General features: G+C 39.3%; 1 protein-coding gene across 8 annotated transcripts in view; it reads left to right on the top strand.

The window, feature by feature from the left end:
* Positions 1-25,628, top strand: part of PARD3 (par-3 family cell polarity regulator) — a 453,974-nt gene that overhangs the window by 261,313 nt on the left and 167,033 nt on the right. For 5 of the 8 annotated variants that reach the window (XM_086466464.1, XM_086466465.1, XM_086466463.1 and 2 more), the window contains 3 exons: positions 12,996-13,184; positions 13,662-13,832; positions 24,902-25,052. In XM_086466464.1, coding sequence (XP_086322590.1) covers positions 12,996-13,184; positions 13,662-13,832; positions 24,902-25,052 — 511 coding nt within the window. Of the gene's footprint in view, positions 1-46; positions 86-12,995; positions 13,185-13,661; positions 13,833-24,901; positions 25,057-25,628 lie in introns of all 8 variants that reach the window. The other 3 variants (XM_086466461.1, XM_086466458.1, XM_086466459.1) reach the window with 2 other exon arrangements.

Below are 25,628 nucleotides of genomic sequence, written 5' to 3'. Positions count from 1 at the left end.
TGTCGTATGTAGTCGTGTTCTTATTTATTTTTTTTACTTCCTTCAGAATGCAGAACAAAGCCAGTCACAAATTCCAAAGGAAACGGTAAGAGCTTTGTCTTTTCCATACTGGAAGACTCCCAAATGTTTTTAAATTGATGTGGCACTTCTCCATCAAAGTTTCACAGACCCTCCTTTCACCTTATATACTGTAGATGGCTCTCTCTAGCTTTACATTTTAAATGTGTTTTTTAATGTAATTTCAAATAGTGTTTGAACATTATATACAATTCAGTTATTATGTATATTGAACTGCTATTTGAAATTACATCTTTTATACGTAGCCAAAGGCCTAAAGTTGGAATGTGAGGAGCAGACTGTTAGCTTGGGTTACTTGTTGAAATTAATTGTTTAAATCGTGATTATATGACTGAAACCTGAAATACAAACACAGAAATTAGGCAGTTTGCATTTATGTCTCAATTGTATCCTCATAGCAAACCAATGTTTGCTACTTATTTTTAAGAAGCTATGGGAAGTAGTGTCAAGTTTAACCCTTTGAAGGCTATAACAGGTTTGTATGTGATGTGTTAGTGAGGCTGTATATTGAGGTTGTATACTGTTTATATGCCTCATTTTAGTCAGTGGAACAGCATCCATCTTAGTACACATTATACTAATATATGTAAAGTTTTTCTAAAATAAAAGTTTTATTTTATGAAATATTAACAGAGGATATAACAATAATATATTACCTTAAAGGTATACTGTATCTTACTTAAAAACAGACTTCAAAAAGCTCCATTCAGTTAGTTACCTATTTCAAAATTAAACAATAAATTAGATTGTGGAGAAATTAAGAGGATTCATGTTGGGATTTGAAATTAGTTAGGCTGCTGAAAAACAAAAGAAGTTTGTCTAGATTTGTCAGAATGCCTTACCAGCAATAGTGAGATGGTGTCTGGGATAACAAGTAAGTAAGTAAAAAGACTAGGTGAAGAAATGTAAGAGCCATCTCAGTGAGCTAGTCAAGGGTACGTTGGTCAATACTATTCATGTTTCTGGCCAATGGAATGTAACTGCTGAAATGGGCATTTAGGTTGAATGTAGCGATATTCACTTCTATCCCTCTGGCTTTTGATGTCCTTCTAGTCTGAAAGTCATCTGCATAAGGTCTCTACAGTATCGTGGGTGTATCATTGTTTCAGACATGCCTCACAGTATCTTTTTAGTACATCTCATTAGAGTATGTATGTTCCTTATCTTCATAGTTTCTTACCATGTACTGCTGATACGTCAGGAGATCGAAGATCTAAGCCCAGGATATTTCTGCCTGTAATTTAATACATTTGAGAATCATTTGTGCGTGCAGCCTTATAAAAGTGTCCTAGTTTTAGAAGTTGAAATTCTGCCCCCAAAACTCATTAAGATTAGGCAGATTGCCTACAAGGTGTTTATATAAATCAATTGCTCATCTGTTGCAAAGTTAATGTTTTGTAGCAAGTTCCATGGTGAAATCCTTTCTCCACTATTTTTGGGATCAACACCTTGACTTCATCTAAGGAAAGACCAAAAGAAAACAAGTGTCTCTCATTTGTTCTGTATAGATGTGAGCTAAAAATTGCTTGTTAACCAGGGATTATGCAAGAGGGATGGAGCATATGAGTAGCTAGGGATTTCTGAAAATCCATCCAGAAAATAATCAGAAATAAGGAAATGAATTGGGAAACATGTGGAGACATACTTGGTTAATGAGGAAAGTAAGCTAGAAAGCTGGTCAATACAGAAATGTTTTTTGTGTAATGTCTTGGGTTCCTCTTTCATTATGGGGTGGGATTTTTTGCTATTTATTTGAAGGCTCAGAGCAACAGTAGGAACAATAGATCTCTTTAAATTTGCCTACTTCTGGGTGAGAATAAAAAATGGACTAAATGTGAAAGGTGTCAGTGGGTATTTATAATGCACAATGCTTTTGCATTTACCTGCCTTTTTCCAATCTACTTTACTTTGGATAAGTGTGATACGCCAGTTCTACAAAACTAATTTTCCTCAGCTGCACATTAATAGTACAGTCACACTTTTATTATTATTTTTTTTAAGTGTTTTTCATTGGCTTTCCTTTATTCTCCTTGATTCTGCCTCAATCCCTATTTATTCCTCCCCTGTCTAGTTTTCAGGAGATTTCTAATCTTGCAATTTCTGTTTCTGTGCCTGCTCTGATCTTTGTACTGTTAGTTGTGAGGTTTTAGTCTCCAAGTATCAAGGACTTGATAGTAGAAAGCAAAGCAAAAAAACAACAACAAAAAAGCGTGATGAAAGCAGGGAAGCTATAGAAATGAGAGAGAGGTGAAATACAAGTCTGTTTTTAATTTAATGGCAAAATGGTTGTGGGTTTTTTTTGTTGTTATGTCTTTGTGGGGAAACAGAAGAAAAATGGACCCTTAAAATTAAAAAAGAAAAAAATGCTTGAAAATGGAAGGCCTGAAATAAAATTGAAATGCAGACCCCAAAATATAAAGCCTAATTTGTCAACACATTATTAACACTCAGGGGTTACTTTCATGTAACTGTTACTTTGAAATGGTTTACACTAATATTGTGGCACTTGGATGCGGAAGTTAGAGTCTTCATAGATGTAATAAAAGAAGCCTTGAAAATCACTTTTTTCTTAATTTATTTGTGGCCTGAAATCCTTGAGAGAGTTCCTTCTTACTACCCATATAGGAAAGTGTCATATTTTGCACACTATCACAGAATACAGATTCTCATATTCTTATTCTTGGACTTCCATATGAGGAGATTTTGTAACTTGCTAAGCTCACAGAATTTAAGCTTTACTCTCCAGTTATCTATTATCCGTAAGAAATGCAAATTGCTAATGCAACTTCAGCTTCTATCCAGTAACTGTGCCCTGGTGAAAACAGTACTGCTGTTTTTACCTTCTGTTTTGCTGACAAATGGAACAGGCGCTCCGTTTAGTCCTGAAGCAAGAAAATTGCCTGTATCGTCGTTGAAAGATTGTTTCACTCAGCCACGAGTTTGTGCCATTTGTGTAGCTGATGACAACATGGAACAGATGCACCTATTTCTAAACATGGTGATTATTTGGAATGTAGGAGATTGACCGGAATATGAAAACTAGTAATTTATCATTATTACATTTCTGTTTCTAAGCATAATTATCTTAATCTTGTTACAGAGCATTGAAATGAACTGTTAATTATGCTATGTAAAACATCTGCCAATTAATTTTTCCTCATACTCTTTGAAAGTCAATAGTGTTTCAGTAATATTTTGCTTTTACAATCATCATTCACTGTTTTCTGAATTCAGAACCAGCAAGTTAACGTGTAAGCATAATACTAGAAAAATAATAATTATCATATAAGTAAGTATTCTCTAGGGAGTGTTGTCTGTTGGTAAAAGAGATTCAAAGTTAGGATTCAGGATTTCATTTCATGATTGTTGCACTCAGCAGCATGGGAAAGCTTCAGTTTTCTGTTCTCATTTGTTTTTCTGTCAAATTGCTGTAAGTGAGCAGAATGTTATGAATTTTAGTGAGTGCAGGATTCGTAACAGTGACATAACAAGAGCGGTTGGTGTGTTGGAACAATATATAAATGTTTAGCAGCCCTGATAGAAATTGCAAATGGGATTGCTTTTTATTTTCTTCTGAACTCAAACATCTAATACTCCTGTTATTATCTAAATTTCATTTTGATCACTGTGATTTTTCAGAATCCAAGGATAATGTCGCAGCTAAACCCACCAGCATTTTAGGTTCAATTGTTGTTCTTGCCGTAGACTTTTCTGTGTGATTCTGAGTAAATTATCTGGCTACACTTTTTATGCAAGCATTCATCAACTATAAGAATGGGGTGGTACCACCATGGTCAGAGGCATTTTGTAAGAACTAATGCATATTTATTTTTTTACACTTTTTGTTTGCAACTTTTTGTGCTATGAATATGAGAGATATACTAGCAAATACCTAGAAAGACATAATTTATATTGATTAATGGATGGAACATTCTTGGAGCTGAATCTTGGGGGAAAAAGCATGGTCAGTGTTGACCTTTAATTTAAGATGGTGGTGTTCTGGGAGTGTGTGTGTGTGTTTTTTACTTTTGGTGAAGAGCTGTTTGTATTACTTCGATACGTAGTCACTGGGTACGTATCCACAGCTGTCTTTCAAAAGCTGTAAGCTAGGTTCCACCACTTTGTATTTAGTACTTAAATAGAACTTCAGCTTTTATAGCAGCTTTGTATTATTCAGTTGGTGCAACTTTTCCTTCACACAGAAACTTATTTGGAGAATGGTTTAGAGCTTCATCAATTTCCATGGCTGCAATAGGTGATCCAAATGTCTAAAAATTGAGCCAAGATCATACATTGACTAGTATCATCCTATGCCAACAGCGGTGCTGGTATCATTAGATACAGAATGATTTTATTGAAAGAGGAGAGGTTTGACTGATGATTAAGCTGATGCTGTTATTTCCTCCACGGTGTTTAGGAATACTACAAATATCTGGTGATGATTATTTTTATACCTTTTTATCTTCTAATAGTGTAAGGCACAAGGGTGATTACAATGTTTTAAAAGCATTTTGAGTGGTTTCAGGTTGTATTTTTAATAAAGTTGTGACATAAGAAACAGATCACTGGCCATATGAAAGAAAGAGGTAGTCAATGTGGGATCTTCTGCAGGACACTATTGTGCTTACAATGTTTTACCGTAGGAGGTACTCTAGAATTGAACAGTATGTTCTGGGGCATTAATGAGTAGAGCCCAGACATTAATTCCTAGTGAATAATTAATACAACAGTTGAGTGACTGTGTTTGTGAGTGCTCTTTGAGTAGTCTGGATTTCCTGGAACATTCAGTGATAATCCACATGAGCTTCTGCATAATGCTGTGCTTGGGACTGACCCTCAGGCTTATAGCTTTGACTCTGTCACCTGCAGGTGATTTACCTGGGCTGCAGTGTGGTACATCCAAGCTGGCTCTGTGCAGCGCTGCAGGGCAGCTTTAGCCATTTTCTCAAAGCTTGCGTTGGTAACACTTGCTGGCCAAGTGCCGGTTTTGTGGAAGGCAGTGTACGTGTCCCTCTGCTGAGGTTCCGTAACCGGGTTGCCTCAGTGGCACCGTTGTGGAGTCATCCTGAAGCCACACTGGTGTACACATCGTTATTCACCATTATTGTACTGTTCCCTGATTACCGACTTTATGTTGTTCTGGATCACAAGTGTTGACTGTGTAAGACATTTACAGTTCAAACAACAGATATAGGGTGTGAGACTGAAGGGGGCCTCCAGGTCCTTTAAGTTAGTCATCTGCTAGCACAGGCAGTAGGGTCGTCAGGTTCTTTCAAACACTTGTCCTAATCTGGGCGAGTGCAACATTGTCACTTAAAATTCCTATTTAAGCCTCTGAAAACTCATCTGTTGTGTGCAAAGCTTGTTTCACCGCACTGTTGGCTTTAGACTCTTGGTGTGATTCTTCCTTGCTATTAAATCCAGGGGAAACAGTGGCATGAAATGGTTTGCCACAATTACCTGAGAGTCTGCAGCAGAAGTAGGAGTAAGACACAGGTCAGTCCCAGTGACCCGCACAGGTATTGCCTTGCGTGGAACGTGGTTCTTGCTGTGGACTTCTACAAAGGCATTATTTCCCTTTCAACCTTGTTTTTCTGTCTAGCTTTCCCAGACACTCTGTCTGTTTCTTTAGTCTTTCAGGTCTTGTGCATCCAGTAGGCCAGTGAGAGGAGCATAAAGACTTTTAGGGAGCTGTATTATTAGTGTGTTGGGCATTGAAATTTTTCTTGAAGAAGGGATAGTGCAGAGCTGCAGCTTTGTAGGCTTCTTGGCAGAGCAGACACCTGCTGTGTATCCAGTTCCTTGGTTTTCACTTCTCTAGGAGAAGCATCTTGTAAAGAAGTGGCATTTGCATTACAATTGCGTATTTGTTTCAGAACGTACAGTAGGAGCACAAAGTTTGAGTAGGAACAACAGTTTGGAACAGGCTATGTTGTCCTGAATAAAGTACAGTCATGGTAATGGCAACAGCCTTGTCCCTGTGTGAAGTTCTGAGATGCATAACCAACAAAATATTTTTAGTGTCTGATCAGTTGATTTGAAACATAGAATCTCAACTGCTTAAACCAGTTTCTACAACAGCCCAGATTGGAGTGTTAGCATTGAAGAGAATAATGTTAGCATAGACAAGCAATGGCTGCCTTATAGAGATAAATAAAAAACATGTGGATGTACTTAAACATGGGCTTTTGCAAAGCTTTGATTTTCATACTAAATGAAAATCACATTCTAGAATTTTTGTGCTTTGGAAAACATTTAATTTTTTCCTAAACCATTTTTTAATCCATCAAAAACATTAAACTGAAGACATTTTTGAATGTGGAACATATTTTTTGATATTAAATTAAATCCCTAAAATGGACATGACTGGAAATGTAACGGGTCTGTTTTGCAGTATTTTCATGAGCTGGCCTTTCTGTGTGTAAATAGGTACCAAAGGTAATGCACATATAATATGCAAAAAAGTTTTCCTTGATGGAATTAAAATTAAAGCAGACCAAATTTCTCATAAAATCTCAGAATTCAAATGTAGGTTTGATATTTAGCAGCTGCTGTGCTGTTTGATTTGAACAAGAGTGCAGTCTTTGCCAGATGTGACATATTAACTTAGCTAATATGAATAATGAGTCTCAGTGTATACGTGCAAATAAGATTCATTAGTGTTTATCTAACATATGGGAGACATTAAAACACTTAACCTAGAAAGAGTTAGAAAAAGAAAGCAAGGATAAGAATTTTAGTTGTTTGGTTGGCTTAAGCCCTATATCATGTTGTAACTAGGTAAGTAGACACTTTAGCCCCTTATAACCTATAATGCAACACATGATTGTTTGATTTTTAAAAATAAAAAAAAGGCCTTGTTGTGTTTCAGGAGGAAACTGGGTTGGAGTGCGTGTGTCACTATTGGATCAGTAGGCAGCTTTTCTCGGCCAGAGGTCCAGTTTTAACTCTGACTGAGCTGCTGTAGTTATCTTTATCTTCAATGCCTACCCACAGCAGGATGCATCAGGTCTCAGTTTTTCCTCCTGAGGAAAATGTAGAAGACGTAAACAGCAGCTGAGGCTGCTGTTTTTCATGTTGTCATGAGCATGATATGCTCACTCATGTGCAGCTGCTAAGGAGTAGTTTGCTCCTGGTTTAGGCCTTGAGTTTCACCTGCACACTCAGGCCTCAACTGAAGTCAGAGAGGTGTGTTACAGGCCACCTACATTGCTCTGTTTTCAGTACCTCCAGCAGTCGTACATCTACGTTTTCATAAGTACTAAACATCAGCCGCCCATGTGACCAAGGAAGCTGTTTTGGTTCCTTAGATCTGTTTGTTTTACGTCTTCTACATTTGTTTATGTGATGGCATATGATGAAAGTAAGTCATCCTCATTTGGTGTATCTCAGTTGAGCAGGTGGCTTGGTATAACAGCAATGTCACCCACCTCATATGAAGGACAAAACAATTTGAGTCATCTCTGATGTCAAGAATGTCTTTGCACAATAACTAAGTGAAATCTCCTCTCTTATGCATATATCATGCATGTTTTAAAATAAGAATTCTAGTTTGTTATAATATTACTGAGACAAATTTTATTGGTTTCCCAATGTATAGGAGTTATGACTTCTTAGTATTGTGGGTACCTTGTGAGAAAGAAGAAAATAATGAATGGTGTATTAAAATCTTCTAAAGATTGAAAATATCCTGGAAAAGGATGTGATGTTAGGTTGGAATTCACCGTTATTGGAACCAAATGGCTAAACTTGGGATTTTGAAATTTCCAGTCCTTTTACAGCCTACTCTTCCTAGACCTGGTGTGCTCTTACATCCACAGGGCTTCAAACTCATCTTTCAAGAACTTGAGTTTTTCCATCTGAACAAATTCAAAAGAGAGAAAACATTTATGAGGCAAAAGGTTGATAGGTTAACAATATAATAGTTAAACAGAGGCTAACAGGCTTAGGGCTCTGATTAGAAGGATGCACACAATAGGATTTAGGGGCAGGTAAAGTTAAGTGGGTAGTGCGCGTGGGGTCATTGGAGGTGTTAGGTAGGGTTTGTGCTGTAATTACATAATTGATCACGTGAATTTCATCGTGGTATATATAAGGGTGTGTTTGTACAGGTATGTGCATATACATGTTCATACAAGAGCCCTGTAGATGTTTTCATGTACATATTTTCATATACATAACTGGGAAATACAGATTACCCTTTAAGAGTGGGGATGCAGAGCTTTATTAATTGCGCCTGTGAAAGGAAGCAAGAGTGCATTGGATTTTTTGCTGAGAGTCCCGGGATTGACGGTCTTCTTTTCTCTGTGCATAACCACAAAGTAACTTGCAGACAAGTTTCAGTGACTTAATAGCTGCTGAGAAGACAGCATGTCTAAGCTTGCAAGAGAATGAACTTCGCTGGAGAGAACACAGCCAGATTTGTAGCTGCAGCAAGCCACTTTGGAGACTTGTCCCAGCTTGATTGGAAATTGCTTCCCCTGTTAGTTGGGAGGAGTTTTTCCTTTGCTGTTAGGTTTTTTTTTTCACCCATCTCATGCTGCTTACTCATCAGCTGAACCCTGATGGGATTTTATAAAGGGAAGAAGTCCCAAGCAAGAAATTTCTTCATAGTGTTTGAAACGTAAAAGGATAAGGAGGAGATTCTGTTACTAATATGATGAGAGAAACTTATTGCGCTCTTAGTGTCAAGGTTCGTTTTAAGGTTGTTTTTAAAATTCAATCAGGTTTTGTGATCAGATCAGAAACCAATGTTACGTAGAAGAGAAAAATAATTTCCCCCCAGGTTTATCTTTCGGCGTTTTTTAATCTGCTTATATATCAAAGCACTGCCACAAGTTTGCTCTAGACAGGAAGTTTATATTTAAATTTACAATATATTTATATTGTATTTTGGAAATGAAAAACTTATCTCAAATGTAATTTAGCATAAATTGATGCTAAGTATGAATTTGAAGCAAAAAAAAGTCACCTACATATTTTATCACCAATCGAATTTTTATTACAAATTACATACTTGAGCAGCTTAATTCATCCAGCTGAAGTGATTTCAGATGACCTTTTCTTCAGCAGACTCTGTCTGAACAGAATATTGTTCGGCTGTTAATTGTTTTGGACATAGTGTGTGAAAAATCTTAAGGGAGTTAAATTTTGTTGTTCAGGGTTCACAGTACATAATTTTGCTTGCATGTTTACTGCTGGCCTGTCAAAGTATATGAAGGAATAAATTTCTCCCACAGATCAACTAATCATGAAAATAGTGTTGAGGTGTTTGATTGACATAGTGAAGCTGTTAATTTAGAGTATATCAAGATCAAATGGAAGTTATTGCAATTAGGAAGCGATTGTGTTCTCAGTTGAAATTTTAAAATGCTGCGTTTTAGATCTTCATGCATTTTTATGCTGTCTCATGGATGTATTGGGGAATTTCTATGTTTTGTTCTATTTAGATAACGTTCAACAGGGTTTCAACACAATTTTTTCTTTTTTATAATAGCCGATATTTAATTGACCAGGGAGTGCCACTGAACATGTAATGTTTCTGTACTCTAAAGGGCTTTGGGAAACAAAGGATTCAGCCAGTCTGAGGTTTTGATGGTTGGTTGGTTGGTTTGTTTTTGGTTTTACAACTTTAGTTCAAAATACTATGGTATCAGGCTAGAATCTTGCTTATTTCTTTGAGAATGGCTCTTTTATGACATGCTTAGATGCTCCTGATCACTATAAAGTTCTGTTCCAAGGTTTGTATGTATGAAGTAAGTTGTATTCAGTATATCATATATAATAAGACCTTTGTACCATGGTGTGATAAATATTAAGAGTCAGTTCTTACATATCCTTAGTCCTTGAATCTTAATGTCTGAGGTATTCTTGAAAGCCACATTTTTCTCCTAAGTATTCTTAGAAAAAATTGTGGGATATCAAAAATAAATGTTTGTTCTGTCTATTGCCTTCTTTTTTAAAAACCTACATTCAAGCATATGGTACTGACAGGTGACACAGATTCTGGGGGTCAAAAGGCTTCTCATGTCCCTAAAATTGTGGACACAGGTGTGGTGATGAAACATGCCGGCTTAGTTGGAAAAAAGCTGTGGATGCCTGATGAAGTCCCTAAAGCAATTTAGCCTTAGCCCAGTAATGGCAGGTTTTTTTCCTTTGGATGAGTTGAGCAATTTTGTCATGACTTCAGAACTTCTGTTCCAGTGCTGAGGCTGCTGTTTCTCATGTTGTCATGAGCATGATATGCTCACTCATGTGCAGCTGCTAAGGAGTAGTTTGCTCCTGGTTTAGGCCTTGAGTTTCATCTGCACACTCAGGTGTCTGTAGCCTGATGTTAGCTTATTCCCTTTTTCAAGACTGTAGAAAACAAGCAAGCAGAAGCCTCACATGAATCATAGTGCTGAGCTGATAGTGCAACTCTTTGGTCTTGCTGAAGAGAAGTAGCGTAGCGGCCATTAGCCAAGTCCTTGGGGATGCTTACTGAGACACTCTCTCCAGTTGACCCTTTGGCACATAGAAGTGCACCCAACGGGGACAGGCTGTGCAGGGAGGCAGTTTAGTTTTCTGCCCTGGAAGGGAGATCACTGCGGCCGAAGTTCTGACAGAGTTTTTAGAAGATTAGAAAATGGAGGGGGGAGGCGTGAAATTGATTTTAAAGTTATGGTAACAATAGTAAAGAAAAATCCAGTAAACTTATGTGCTTCCTTGGATTACTTATACGTCCTACCTTGGCTTTACCTCCCTTTTGCCTTGCAAGCTTTTATTCCTACTACTATTTATTAAGGAAAATGAAAGTGATCAGTGTTAAAGAAACTAAAAGGTAACATGCCTCTACGTCAGTTTTATTCTGCGGCCACCTGACAAAAGATAGATTCCAATGTATGCCGTAACTAGTGCTTCTGTGACATAAAGCAGGGTTATAATTTTCCTAAAATTTGGGAAATATGTTTTAGAACCAGTGTTTTTTCCACAGACACAGTGCACCTTTCCATTCCTGACAGCTAGCACAGATCATGCTGTTTTGCATGGCCAAGAAATGTATTTCAATGAGGGGATTCATAAGCAAGCCAGACTAGCCGTGGCACTTGGACAGGGGTGTTACGTTTTGGGTTTTTTTTTCTTAATTGATTAAGCGTTATGCTTTGTTATAAACAAAAGATGGTTAGAGATGAGCAAATAGTGTCTAGTACAAGGGAAGGGGCTGGTGAACACATGAAGGTTCATGCTTTTAACCAAGCAGGAAAAGATAGAGTTGCTGTTTTTCTTCCCTTGCCTTTGCTGGTTCTCCCAGCAGTCTGACTGCCTTCCCATGTCAAATTTGCACGTTGCATTTCTAGGTCAGTGGTGACACAATGAGCATGCTTGTGCCCAAATTGATCATCTCAGTCCGCTCTACTCCACGTGGCTTTCACATTCACCTTTGCCATAGTCTTGTGTTTGGATTTCAGAAGAGCCTGTCAGCTTTGCGTTTCTTCAGGTCTTAAGAAACAGAGATGGCTCAGCAGGTGCACGTTGACTTCTTATGTATCTTGTCCTGCCCCAAGTGTCTGGGAGTAGGAACAAAACAGGAGCGAGTTTTACAAATGGGTGACAGTGACGTGGGAAAAGTTGGTATAAAATCAGTGTCAATAAAGGAGGTGATGTAATGGCCAGATTAATTCTTCCAGAGAAGAACTGCCAGCTGTTGGACCTTAGTGTGCACCTTCTGGTGGATGTTCTCTTACTCTTTCTTCTTCGTGTGGGTGAGAAAAAAAACAGCACAGTTGGGTTCATGATCTTCTTTCTGGAGGCCAGACACTGGGCCCACTGCAGAGAATTACCTTTAAGGGCATGACTTTTTTCTTTAATCGATAAAGTTATAATAAGTAACAGTGTTTATAACCACTTTGTTATAACTGAAAGGTGGTCAGAGACAAGTGGACAGTGTCTACTGCAAGGACAGGGCTGGTGAACAGGCCTGTCCCTCCCATCCTCCTTTCAGCAGCAGCATCTTGTGTGTCAGCACTGCTCCTCAGGGCCTGACCATTTTCTTTCCTGGGTGCTGTGCCCATCCCTGTTGCTCCGATGCTCCATGGGGACACTGCAGGACCCCTGCTCCCAGCCTGCTGCCACCCTGAGCTTTGCAGGAGGTGAAGCAAGAGGCCGATCACCTGCGCTTGCACAGCTTTTGGGTGCATGGAAGAGTGTTGCTGAGCAGCTCCTTCCTGCGAAATTTGTCAGGCCTGGGACTGCAATTCCAGGTGTTCAAAACCTGGGGTTGTCCCAGCTAGGCTGAGACTGGGTGTGGAGGGCAGCGAGGAAATAAAGATGGGGGTAAGAGGACAGAGGTGAAGGGCAGAGCAAGGAAGGACAGGAATCCGCTCAGAGCTGGATTTGATGCTAAGCCTGGCAACAGCAGAGAGATGTGCTGTTGCAAATCTCAGCGCTGTAATTTTCTGTTTTTCCTAACACAGCTAGTTTTAAACAAAATGAGGTGAATGAGCAATTTTTGAATTTAATTTTCTTGCACTTAGGTTCTCCCCATGACTACAAAGCTGCCATAGATGATGATGCTATTTTAAAAATTCTGTAGGTTTGCAAGTAAGAAAGTATTTCTGATACAGCTCTCTTTTGGCTAATGAAATAGCGGTTTATGTGTGAGTTGGTGTTAATGGCACATTCAGTAATGACACGATTCAATTATTTTACTAGACAGAGAAGCACTTAGATGCAAACGTAAGTTATTTCTGAATCTAGGCGTCAGCTAGAGGTGATTGAAAATACACTATTTGTGCCTGTTTCTTCAAATAATTACTGTGGAAAATATTGTGGCATTGTAGTTAAAAGCAGGGGAGTTTTTTAATGCTAACAGCTGTAGAGGGAAGAGAATTCCCAAAGAGAAATGCTCTTCTGTAATCCCATGCTAATCTTCCCGACAGAAAGCAGAAGAAGAGGAGCTTGTCCTCACACCTGATGGCACCAGGGAATTCCTGACATTTGAAGTTCCGCTGAATGACTCTGGATCAGCTGGACTTGGTGTGAGCGTCAAAGGTAACCGGTCAAAAGAAAACCATGCCGATTTAGGAATCTTCGTCAAGTCCATTATTAACGGTGGAGCAGCATCCAAGGTAAGAGGGAACATCTGTGTACTTTGGTCTTCCCTGGTTTTCCGTAATAAGGCTGTTTTGAAAATAACCACAGATTCAAGAAGAATGAGGTTCTCTGTAACTAGCTCTTTCCAATTACACCATCAGAGGTAACGTTTAGATTTCTACTCAGATTCACACAGTTGTGGATCTCAGGATTTAAACAGCCCTTACAGATTCTCAGGAAGGATACGAGCAGTCTCTGGTACAGTTCAATTAGTGTGCTGTTTGTGCAAACAGGTTATGATAATAGTTTTCAGTGCAAATCTGTACTTGGAATAGGCATTTCCTACGGTCCCTGCAACAGAAGCTGTTATACCAGTGTTCATTTGGCCATAAACTGTTAGGGCTAAGCATAGTTGTTTGATTATTTTTCTTCTGTTTTTTTTCCTCTCTCCAGCAAACTGAACTTCTTTTGTGTGTGTTTTATGTAACTAGCTGTAATCTTTCCTTTTCCAGGATGGCAGGCTTCGAGTAAACGATCAACTAATAGCAGTAAATGGAGAATCGCTATTGGGCAAAACAAACCAAGACGCTATGGAAACCTTAAGGAGGTCCATGTCCACTGAGGGAAACAAACGGGGAATGATTCAGCTTATTGTGGCACGGCGAATAAGTAAATGCAATGAGGTAATACACTTTTGATGTTGGGACTGGGAGTTTTCACTTCTAAAGTATTTGTGTTTATAGGAGATGTCGTGTTTCCTCTGAGACCTGGAAAATAATATTTAAGAAGCTAAAGAAAGAGAGAATTACAAAATGATCAGAATTCCAGTATTAGACATGCTAACTTTATTACTGATCAATAAGGTTTCTCTTGAGTATTTTCATCAATGACTAACAGGAAACACTGAATAAAACTATATTGATTTTGTAATTGGATCCCAGTGTTTACGTGATTTTTGTTCTTTGGTGGCTTTTATGTAGGTCTATTGAGTCTTTCATTTATAGACTTAGTGTCAACTGACTTGCTGCTTTGTCGCTTTCGGTGTTTTTAATTAAGATTACATTTCATTATTATATTTTATTTAAGCAATTTAAAGTTCCATGTAAAGATTCTGCAGGACTTGATGCAAATAATTATGTTATTTTGTATTTTAAATATGTTGTGTGTTGGCCTTCATTGCAGGGAAATGTGAAATACTGAATTCAGGGTGAAGTGGTGATTCCTTTTCTGATATTATTTGCACTTTGACTCCTCCAGTGCAGTGTTAATGTGTTGATGTTTTGAAACATATTCATGATTTCTAATAGTTTATCTTCTAGATTAATGTAAATAACGTTATGTAGTAGGAATATGTGGATATATGATACTGAGAACTGCAGATGCTGTGGAGTACTGAATTAGACTTCAAAATGGTTTTGACAAATTGGAGAAATGCACTGAGTTAAATAGGGTGCAGTTGAATGGCGGGTCGGGGAAGCATCTGTTCTTAAGACATCTAAAAGTCATTCTTTCATTCTTATTAACACTGGTAAGGTCTTACTGGGAAAGTTATTTCTTGAGCATCAAGCTTCAAAAATGATGTGCACAAATCGGTTTATGTGGTGGTTTGGCCCTGACCGGATGCCAGGTGCCCACCAAAGCCACTCTATCACTCTCACCCCCTCAGCTGGACAGGGGAGAGAGAATATAACAACGGGCACGTGGGTCAGATAAAGACAGTTTAATGAAGCAAAAGCCGCGTGCGGAAGCAAAAGCTAAACAAAAGATCTTATTCTCTACTTCCCATCAGCCAGCAATGTCCAGCCACTTCCTGGGAAGCAGGGCTCCGGTACGCGTAGCGGTTGCTCTGGATGACAAACGCGAAATGAATGTCCCTCCTTCTTCCTGTTTTCCCCAGCTTATATTGCTGAGCAGACGTCATGTGGTATGGAATATCCCTTTGGTCAGTCTGGGTCAGCTATCCTGGCTATATCCCCTCCCAAGTTTTTACCCACCCCCAGCCTACTGGGGAAATGTTGGGGAAGCAGCCTTGGTGCTGTGTGAGCCCGGCTCAGCAGTAGCCAAAACACTGGTGTGTTATCTAGCTACCACTGCACCGCACGGTGAAGGCTGCATCTCAGGCAGACCCATTACAGTTTAGTACTGCTGATCCTGCCGGGGGGGAGGAATGGTTTATTTTTTAATGTGTAAAACTGATCTTAAAAAAATTCCAGTCCATAGTGTATTATAAAATTGTGTTTGAAAAAGACACTAGCCTCTCTAAAAGTATTAAGCTCCTCTTGATTAACTGTTTATATGCAGCTTTAATACATACACACACGTGTTTATATGTACGTACTGCTGGAAAACCAGCTTGGATGCACACAGTTTCTCACTTAATGTTGAAGAAACTCTGACCTTTTTGTATTTGATGATGTCCTGTTCTAGACTTAGTTCTGAACTGGGACTCCAGACTGTCCTTTGGAGACTGTTCTTTATTCCTGCCCAAATGCAGATGCATTTTATATGTTACTACATAAAAAGGGTGAAATATTTTAGATTATTTCTATGTTTAGTGTTATTTTTTTTAAAAGGATGTAGAAGATGTTCACTCTTCTCTTAGTGAAAGTCTTCTGGATCAAATGTATCAAGACAGTGTTTGTGTACTTGATGGAGCAAATCCAGCAATAATGAACCAAAGACACATTGCTCCTTAAATCAGATAGAATTTTTGCTTTTTCAAGTTGAGTAGTTTACTGCCTTACATCTGCTTGACATTTAGTGTGATTTATTTTGCAGAAATGACATGGCAAAAATGACACAGCTCAGTCTATGTGTCTGTGTTCCAAGATGAAAGAACTGACATTAGAACCAGATTTTGATACACGGAAATGTATCTGTACAGGGAGCAGGATGGGGAGCTGTGTCTGTCTGGGCCTACTTTATAGTCTTTTATGCATTCTCCCAGCTCAGTAATAAGCTAGTGAGAAGAGCCATATTTGGTAAAGTGATGATATGCAATTGCTCATGTAGTGATCATCTTTACAGAAAATTTTTGTAACTATTTTTTCTCAGAAATTATTGCTTTCATAATATTCGTGCAAAGGAAATATGATGTCAATACTGTTGGCATATTTTAATATGATGAAAGCACAACTTGCATGGACATAAGATTGGAAAAGACCTTAAGATCATCGAGTCCAACCGTTTACCCAGCACTGCCAAGCCCACCACTAAACCACGTCCCTAAGCCCCACGTCTACACGTCTTTTAAATACCTCCAGGGATGGTGACTCCAGCACTTCCCTGGGCATCCTGTTCCAGTGCTTGAGAACTCTTTAGTGAAGAAATTTTTTCTAATGTCCAATCTAAACCTCCCCTGGCTCAATTTGAGGCCGTTTCCTCTTGTCCTAGCACTAGTCACTTGGGAGAAGAGACCGACCTCCACCTCACTACAGTCTCCTTTCAGGTAGTTGTAGAGAGAGGTAAGGGCTCCCCTCAGCCTCCTTTTCTCCAGGCTAAACAACCCCAGTTCATAAGAAATGGGGTTTATTGTTTTTCCTTAAAGACAAAAAGAAATATTTACCTTTTGAGAAAGTATTTCTCTGGTGTTCTTTTTACTTTTCTTTCTCTTTTGGTTCTCCGAAGAAGTCACCATAAAATAACAACAGCAACAGAAAAAGATTCTTTCCTGCGTTGATTCAGCATTTTATGTGCCCACTTGATGGACAAAAATATAGCTTACACTCTTGATAGTCTTGCAGAACCACAGTTAAGTGGAACGAGCTTGATTACATACCGTTTTGTGCATTGCCAGCAGCAGTGTTCATTCCGCTCCTTTCCAGTGGCATGGTCAGTCCTGCACTGCGGCACGAGGTCAGGACTTTGGCACCTTGGGATTCCCGGCTGTGCCACGGAGCAGCCACAAGAGTCTCGGAAGGGGAATCTGTATAAGGGGTGATAATGCTAATGTAAAAAAGGATTAGTCTGGATGATAAAAACATTTACTCTCTGGCTGTTAAAAAAACAACAGCAAAAAGAACAACAACAAAAAAAAACCCCAAGCCTTTTTTTTTTTTTTTTTTTCTGGTTTCAAGTCCAGTAATTATTTTGCATTTGCAAAATCAAACTGAGGTTTTTTGCGATAGATAGGTAACCCAGTCTGCTTTTTTCTTCAGTAAAATTGAGTTTGATTGGATTTTAAGAACATTAATTTTATGAATAGTGTTCTTTTGTTTTTAATAGTCGTTTTTGTAATCAGCCATAAGAATTGTGGGGCAGGGGGGAAGTCATTTGACAGCATGTTCTGCAGAGTGCCATTTCTCTGTGTTTCAGTTCAGAGCAGAATTTGCATGTGCTTTTTGTATTCTGGTTGCTGTCTAGAAGAGAAGACAGATCAACCCCTGTTGTGTCCTGGGTTTAGAGAGGCAGGGACAGTTGCCTCCTATCTGCTGCAGAGGAGCTATTGCTTTGTCAGAAAGCTTTCTTAGGCTTCAGAAGTCAAAGTCTACTTAACTTGCATATGAAACTGTTTCAAAACTTTGTGAAGTGACCTCTGATACTCCTTTTTCATGCCAGCATTTTTCTCATACAGCTTCACCAGTTCTCATGTTGTAGACTAAGCCTTCAAAGCACTTACAGTAACAATAAAAATATACATAAACATCGTAAGAGTATTGTTTTGTCCTCAGAGAGGTGGTGAGGAGATCATTTACATCAGCAGTGCTTACATAACTGTAAACTCAAAAGAGACAATGAAGTTCCCAGAAGGTAAAAAGCGTTATTATGCTGTTGTAGTTTTACTGAACCGAACAGTTGCCTGAAGAAAGAATTTTCATTTACTCAGCAGAAGATAAAGAGTATAATCCATCCAGGTTTTCAAGTGAATTATCTTGTTGTAAATATTGATATAAGCATGGAGTGAGTGGTAGTTATGAATGATCTCCAAGCCAAAAATGTGTATCTGACTTTTTCTCCTGTTTGCATTATGTCTACACAGAGTACAGTAATGTAGTTAATTCTGTAAGCTGCACTACTACAAACCTTACAAAGCTTTGTTTAATATCTCAGCCACTCCAGAACAAATCACACAGTGAATGTTTAATGGATGCTGTTAGATTAGTGTAACAAAAACATTTAGTTTGGTATTTGGATATATCTAAGTTTTCCCCCACCCCATTTCAAAAAGGTTAAATATGTTGTTCTAATCTGTTTTCAACTTTTAGCCTTGCCCTCTTTGATCAGCATTGATTCAACTTTCCTATATAATCACAGAGAGACTTTAAGGTACATTTCCAAAGTTGTGCAGACAGTGGCAAAAATGGGAAGAATAACAATGATTTGGACTTGATATTCATATACGGACAGTATTTAACACCTCAGTTTTCACAAGACGTGGTCCTCAACTTTTTAGATCTTTAACTCGGGCTGACGTTTCTTAAGTTACTAAGATTTAAGGAGAAACACTGGAGCTCCTTGCACCAGGTTCTGTTAATTAGTTATATTATTATGATTAGCCTGTATGGGCAAACAGCTGCTGTCTGTATGGCCATAATGCATACACAGCGTTTAGGCATGACTGTCAGGCAGATCCGTGCAGCTGGCAGCAGTATGTGCTGATTCAAGAAAATAAAGGTAATTGTTACTTATGGAATCCTTTTCAGTCCTGCAGCCTGGACAGCTTAGAGGCACAGATTGCTCGTCTGCACTCTGTTCATGTCACACGCAGGCAGCGCTTCTCTGCCATTAAGAGACAGAGCATCACCATTTTCCTCAAAAAGAGAGATTTCAGAGGTTTTTCTTGTCTATCTCCCTTTTTTGACAGAATTAATGTCTTGCCTGAAATAAAGGTTTGCAAACGATTTGTAGATCCCCAGATTTCTTTCTGCATGCCTGTTCGTCTTTACTCCAGTTACTGAGTTCATTTAACTATTGAAAAGGTTTGAGCATCTCCAAATACAACAATGTCACTGTTGACTCTCTTCTCCAAGTCATTGATAAAGCTGCTCGTCAGCCTAAGTTGTTCCCAGCTCTGATCCATGGGTGAATGTAGAGCTGGCTCTTTTCCATCCTGAAGATTGATCGTTGTCCAATCCTTTAGCCAGATTTCAACTCAGAAAATGAAAACTTAGTTCAGTCCCATAAAAACTTGGTTTCTTTAATGCCTTTGAGATGAAGCCTTGGTAGAGGCTTTTTGAAAATTAAATACGTCATGTCTGTTTCATTGCCAGAGAGGTCAGAGAGCTCAGTGGCACCTTTGTGCACCTCTGGCATCCCAGGGAGGCAGGATTTCCCCTGCATGTCTGCCTTCCCCATGGACTCATGTCTGTCACGATCAGTGACTCTTTATTATAGATGCCACAATTTTATCCGGAAGGAGGTAAGACCTGGTCTGTAGTTCCCAAGATGCCCTCTAGGTATATAGGCAACTACCTCTGGCTCCATGGCTGTTTGTAAGAGTATGTTGAACTTTTTGGCCAGCAGTTATGCAATTTCATGTTTGAGTTTCTTCAGGGCTTTTGGGAGAACGCCGTCCAACCTGGGTGACATGTTAACTTTTCACCTACCCATTTGGTCTAATGCTGCTGTGTATTTTCTTCTGGTTGATCTCACTCCTCTCCATATTTGCAACAAAGAATGGGGTCAGGTGTGGAAATCTCCCTGATATCCTCAGCAGTAAAGACTGAGTCAAAGAAATCATTGAGCTTCCCTACTGTGGACTTGTCCCTCAGTGCCCCTTTCACTCTTGCCATCAACGGTCCACTGATGCCCTGTGTACCTTCCTATGTCCGATGTGCTTGGTGAACATATAACCTTCAGTCTGAGCATCTTGTGGAGGGTGCTGCTTAAATTCTTCCTTCTCCTCTCAATTTCTTGGGCCACATTGGTTGTTTTTGTTTGTTTTTTTCTGTTATTGTTGCTGGGGTTTTTTTTCCAATTGTGGCACATTTTACCTGCGCTTCTAATAGAGGACTTGTTAGTGGTGTCTTTTTAGGCCTCTGGTAGTCTTTTTGGTGCATGCTTTTCAGTGTATTTAGGTAAACTTCTAATAGTAAACATCCCAATAAACATTTTAAGACATTAGTTGTTGGGAAAACATGTACATAGTTTTCTATTTTGTAATATCTTATGTCTTCTATTCTGCCTTTCTATCTGTTCCCATTTATTTTGACGTTTTTCTCCTTTATCTGTTTTCTATCCTTGGTATCACCTTACAAGCCCCATCTCAGCCCAGATTCCTCCCTATACCTACCATCTAACTACATTTTGCAAAGCTGTATGCATTCCCTCCCACCATTCTGAAAGCATTTTTTGTCTTTTGCTTGCCTTTTAACATTGTCAGAACAAGAACACAGTATTTCTTAGAAATGCTGTACTAATTTTACATTTACTAGTGCATGATATTGCATGTAAGTCAAACCTGACTCTTTTACTAGCTATTTACCTGCATTTTTGCATCTTGCAACATCTGTCTCTAAAGCAAGATATCAACTTGGGTGTTAACAAAGAAAACCGTACTTAATATTGATAGTAGTATTGTAAAAGTACCTCTGTTGAAAAAGGAAGCTGAAGCATTTTGGACGTCTCCGCCACAATGCACAGATAACAAAAGCAAAAGAAAGCCTGGAGAATAATTCTGTGTGGCAGAAAGAGCTTCAGTAGCCTAGATGCAGTGTAATATATAGCAAATTTGTATACTGGCTTCTTTAAAATACATAATGATTGCATGCCAGTATTTGGATAGTTTACTTTCTGAAGGAAGAAGGGAGTCTGATTATTGTTTCTTAAAAAAAATAATGTTTGTTTATGCTTTGAATATTTTGGCAATGTTCTTGTGCATAAACTTTTTTTCATATTTATGTGCATAACTTCAGATAGGATGGATGGTGCTGTTTAAGTAAAAAGGACCGCATTACTTGTCCTTTTATCATCTAGATAAGCAGCAGCTGGGCTAGTTAGTACAGACAGTGCTTTAGCAAACAGCTGGTTCTTATCTGAATGACAAAGGGCCAGGGTAGAGACCTTTTTAAAAAAATATCTTGTTTCTATTTTTAATTTACAAGAACAGAGAGAAAAGAAGCTACAGGCAATCTGTAGCATGTGAGGTTTTACTGCATTTTCAGGAATATGATCATTTATTATAGATCAGTGCTAGGACCCAGAGAGGGAGCGCTCTCTTTTCAGCCTGAAGAGGAGAAGGCTCAGGGGTATCTTACCAGTGTCTGTAAGTACCTGATGGGGGGAATAAAGACGACTGATCCAGACTCTTCTCAGGGCTGCGTAGCACCAGGACAAGAAGCAATGGGCCCAAACTGAAAAACAACAAGTCTTTAAACATAAGAAAAAAAAATTTCTTCTGAGAGGGTGGTCAACCACTGGCATGGGTGGTCAACCACTGGCATAGGTGCCCAGAGAAGTTGTGGAGTCTCTTTCCTTGGAGGTATTCAAAACCCAACTTGACAGTGCACTGGGCAACCTGCTCTTGCTGACCTTGCTTTGAGCAAGAGGTTGGACTAGATAATCTCCGGTAATTCTGTCTAGCCTCAACCGGTCCATGACTCTGAAGTGTCACACCAAGTGCTTCTGCTAGGGGCAGCTGTTGGTAGGAAGTATGGAGGCCAGCTGCTGCCTAGCTTGCTTTCCTCACCAGGCCTTTAGTGAAGGTCAGGGATTCGTACATCTTTGTTTGTATTACCTACTCTTTATCAGTTAATCAAATTTAATTATACCCGATAGCACTGATACTGGCTAAGAGAAGGAACAGGAATGTGTAATTCAAACCCTTTATTAGAAATGCGTCAGGAAGAGCAAGTCTATTTGAGCGGCAATCTTGCTTTGGACTGTTGGTCTCTTTGTCTTGCCCATAGCACAAGTTTCCAAATTCAATGTATTGTTTCTCACACAAACTTTCTCTTAATGATGTAAGGAAAAGACTTTTATTTTTAGCTGGAAGCCGGCTGTGTAATTGCTCTCTAATTTTTGCTATTTTATAAAAGGCATTGTATCTTTTGTAAAATATTTGTGTAGTTGGCTGTTAATGCCTTTGTTTAAACCCATCTTTTGAGATGCTAATTAGAAATGGAAAGTTTTCCCCATGAAAATAATGAAATATGTGATTCACTTTAGAAAACACAGCCATCTAAACACAACGCTCCTGCTATTTCTTTTATTTGCCCTGTACTTTACTGCATTACCAGGAGTGAATTTATATGTATTTCTGTGATTCAGAGCTTTCTTCTTGTCAGTATCTTTCTGAAAATCTCTGGAGACCTTCCTACAAATGAGTTTGAAAGTTGATGGGTTGTCACATGAAGAAGGACTGCGCGATATGGCTCACTAAAAGCTGGACACTTGTTACATAAAGTCACCAATATAGCACTGGGAGAATAAATCCCAAAGCACTTTGATATTTTCACACCTTATTTAAAGGCAGTGAAATAAAGGTTAGTTCTTCATTTAATGCCTTTATCGTGCAAATTTAAGCTCTCAGTCTCACGTTGCTATGCGTTTTTTTTCTTGTAGTTTCAGAATTTAACTTTTCTATTCTTTTTGAATTTGCTTTAGATTCCTTTATAACAGTGCCTACAAATATTGTTTAATTTACTTTTCAGTAAAGCTGTCAGTTGTAATCTGCAATTTAAAAAACTAATAAAACAAATCCTCATTTCACAATTTAAACCTTATTGAGTCTAATTCACTTGCACTGCAAGTTTATTATTCTCCTGCAGCTTGACGTGCCTCCAATTGTAATTGTGTTGACCCTCCGATGCAGTAAATCTCCCCAGTGCTTATCAAACTGGGAGAGATAAGTCTACAATTTGGAACTTCATTAAATATCTCATTTATATTAAACAGATGATGGCTTTGAACAGAAATAATAATTTTTACAGACTCTGCAACCTCCTGATCATGGTCTCCTCGACTTTCTAATGCGGCATTTCACAAGCCTCCACCCCTCCATGTACTGGGCGTTACGCCAGCGCCCAAATGTCAGAAGTAGTTAGTCCATCGGGCTGACTTCAAAGCCTCTGCTGTGAGACTGTAGCTGAGTGCTTTGTAGCCCTTGAAGCAGATTTTTTAAAATCTTTCATAGCATACATTTCTTAGTCAGCTGGGGATTGCGGGTAGAGTGATTAATAATGGGCAGCTGTTTAAAGAAGAAAAAACAACCAACAAACATGTTGTTTGTTATTGTAATTCCTGAAACCATGAACTACTCTTCTCATGCTTGTTTAGAGACCAGTCCTTGGAATAAGCATCTCATGTTCCCAGTGGCTTTAAAGAGTTTGCAGCGTGCTCAGTATCTTGCAGTATCTGCTCCCCACTGTATTTCAGTACATATAAAATATATGCCGTGGGATTTGTGTAAGGACATTGTTCTTGAGATTTAACGATATGCTTCATGAAGAGGTGTGTCGATGGGAATAGCTAATGCTTTGATGTGTGCGTTCATATAATTACCCAGCAAAATGCATCTATTTTTTTAATATTTATTTTTTTAATAGAGCTGGGTTCAGTTCATGCTCTTTAGGTGAATTGGTGTAATGGTCTCGACAAAGCTCCTTTGCTAGCATTACCGAGTAGTCAGCAGGGTGCTAGAGCTTAGGTGAACCAAGAGCTTTAGGGGCAGGAAGGCTGGATGGTGTGGGGCCTGGGTGACAGTGTGGGGAGTTTTTTGTCTCTGCAGTGAGCAATTGGACACTGACAAACTGGGCATCCGAACTGACCAGTGAGCACATGGGTGCTTGTTCTCATAGTTCCCAGGGGCTGTGTTGGCAGCGGCAGCAGAGCTGCCTGTGTCTAATGGAATGGCTAAGCCCAGCTAGATGATACCAAATTGTTTTCTTTCTTTGGCTCGCATGGGCACTGCTTTCCACTTAGCTGTGATTCTCTGGGGCTCACTGAGGAAGACTTGACTTTGTCCTCTCTTTTTGAAAAATCTCAGAGGCATATGCAGGAAAACAAGGTATGAGTAGCTTCTGCAAAAAAAGGCTGAGCTGAGGAGTTGCTCAGGGGAGCCCTCTGACAGAGAGCAGCTGGGGTGGGGAGGCAGCCATACATGTGATCTTCTTCCCTGTGCGTGTGGCCAAGCAGCCCATCTCCATTGCTTCTTCCACCACCTACTTCATTGCATGCAAGGTCTCTGTACCCTGCAGCTGAGAAAGGCAGAGGGAAGAACTAATGTTAAGTAGAAAAAAAAAAAAAGTTACTGTGAAGTCTGACTTCTTTTTTTTTTCTTTCCCTCCTAATTACGAAATGTTTAAGTGTTTGTGTATTGGTTACTAATATGTGTGGTGGGGTTTCCTGGGGGTTTCCATGATGATTACATTTGAAAGCAAATTGCACCACTTCAAAAAGCACCAGCAGCCCAATTCCAAATGGAGCCCCTGCTCTGTACTCCTGACAGGGACCTTGCTCTGACAGGCTGTCAGTGTGGGAAAGATGGCCCAGCTGTCTGCCTGATAGTATTGAAAAAAGTCAAAATTGTCTGTTTAAGAAATCATCCAACAAAGAGGCACAAAAATGCAATGATTTTTTTCACTAGTTTTCTGCTGAAGGATTTGAAATTTGACAGGGCACCATGGGAGGTGCAGTGTAAAGTGGCTTAGAAAGTTGGTCATTAAGTAGAGCTGTCATTGCAAATTATATTTGTCCAGGGTGAGAAGTTCTAGCTCATTTGGTGCCCAGACAGGTCTAGGCCTTAGGGAAGTTGTTATGGTTCCCCCGTGCTGTGAAATGGACCCTGGGCGCTAATTTTCCTCTCTCTGTGCAGCTGGAGTCACCTGGGAGCCCCGCTGGGCCAGAGCTGCCCATAGAGACTCTGCTGGACGACCGGGAACGGAGGATTTCCCATTCCCTCTACGGTGGGATTGAGGGTCTCAGCGAGTCACCCACGAGGAACGTGGCACTGAGTAGGATAATGGGTGAGTTGAATCGGCTCTGCTAATCGGGGTGTGCTTTTATTCCTCTCTGTGATTCATTGAAGGGCGATTAAAGTATTATGTGGGAATCGGGGAACATGGAGGTTGCACTGACCAACTTAAAACGTGCCTTAAGATTGTTCCATGCAAGTCTTTTGGATAGTTAATGTGAGAAAGTGAGTAAAATGGAATTACAAAGTGAATTTCATTTCCCGTGGCAGGTAACATGGTTTTTCAGTGTCTGATCTGGGACAATAAATTATTGGTTGGTCTAGTCTCCATGTTGAGTCTTCATTTGCATGAAAGTCAGTGGCTCATGGGAATTTATAATTAATTTCAGCGTGTCTTCTGCTATGTTTCAGTCATACTAAAGTACAAAAACAAACAAGACGAACTTGCATCCATTTATGCTTCTTGGGGCATTTCATTAATTTGTGTGAATTTTTGCTTTGCAGGACACCAATTTTAAAACCTCGTAACTAATTTTAAGCATCCCTTGTGTAGATTCTGTGCCATACCATCTGCATGGCCCCAGTGGATAATGAGGTTATTAGCAGTTGCTCTGCAGCAATTCAGCTT

This window comes from Leptosomus discolor, chromosome 6, assembly GCF_034619465.1.
Source record: "Leptosomus discolor isolate bLepDis1 chromosome 6, bLepDis1.hap2, whole genome shotgun sequence".
Taxonomy (NCBI): Eukaryota; Metazoa; Chordata; class Aves; order Leptosomiformes; family Leptosomidae; genus Leptosomus; species Leptosomus discolor.
This window is presented reverse-complemented; position numbering and strand designations above follow the sequence as displayed.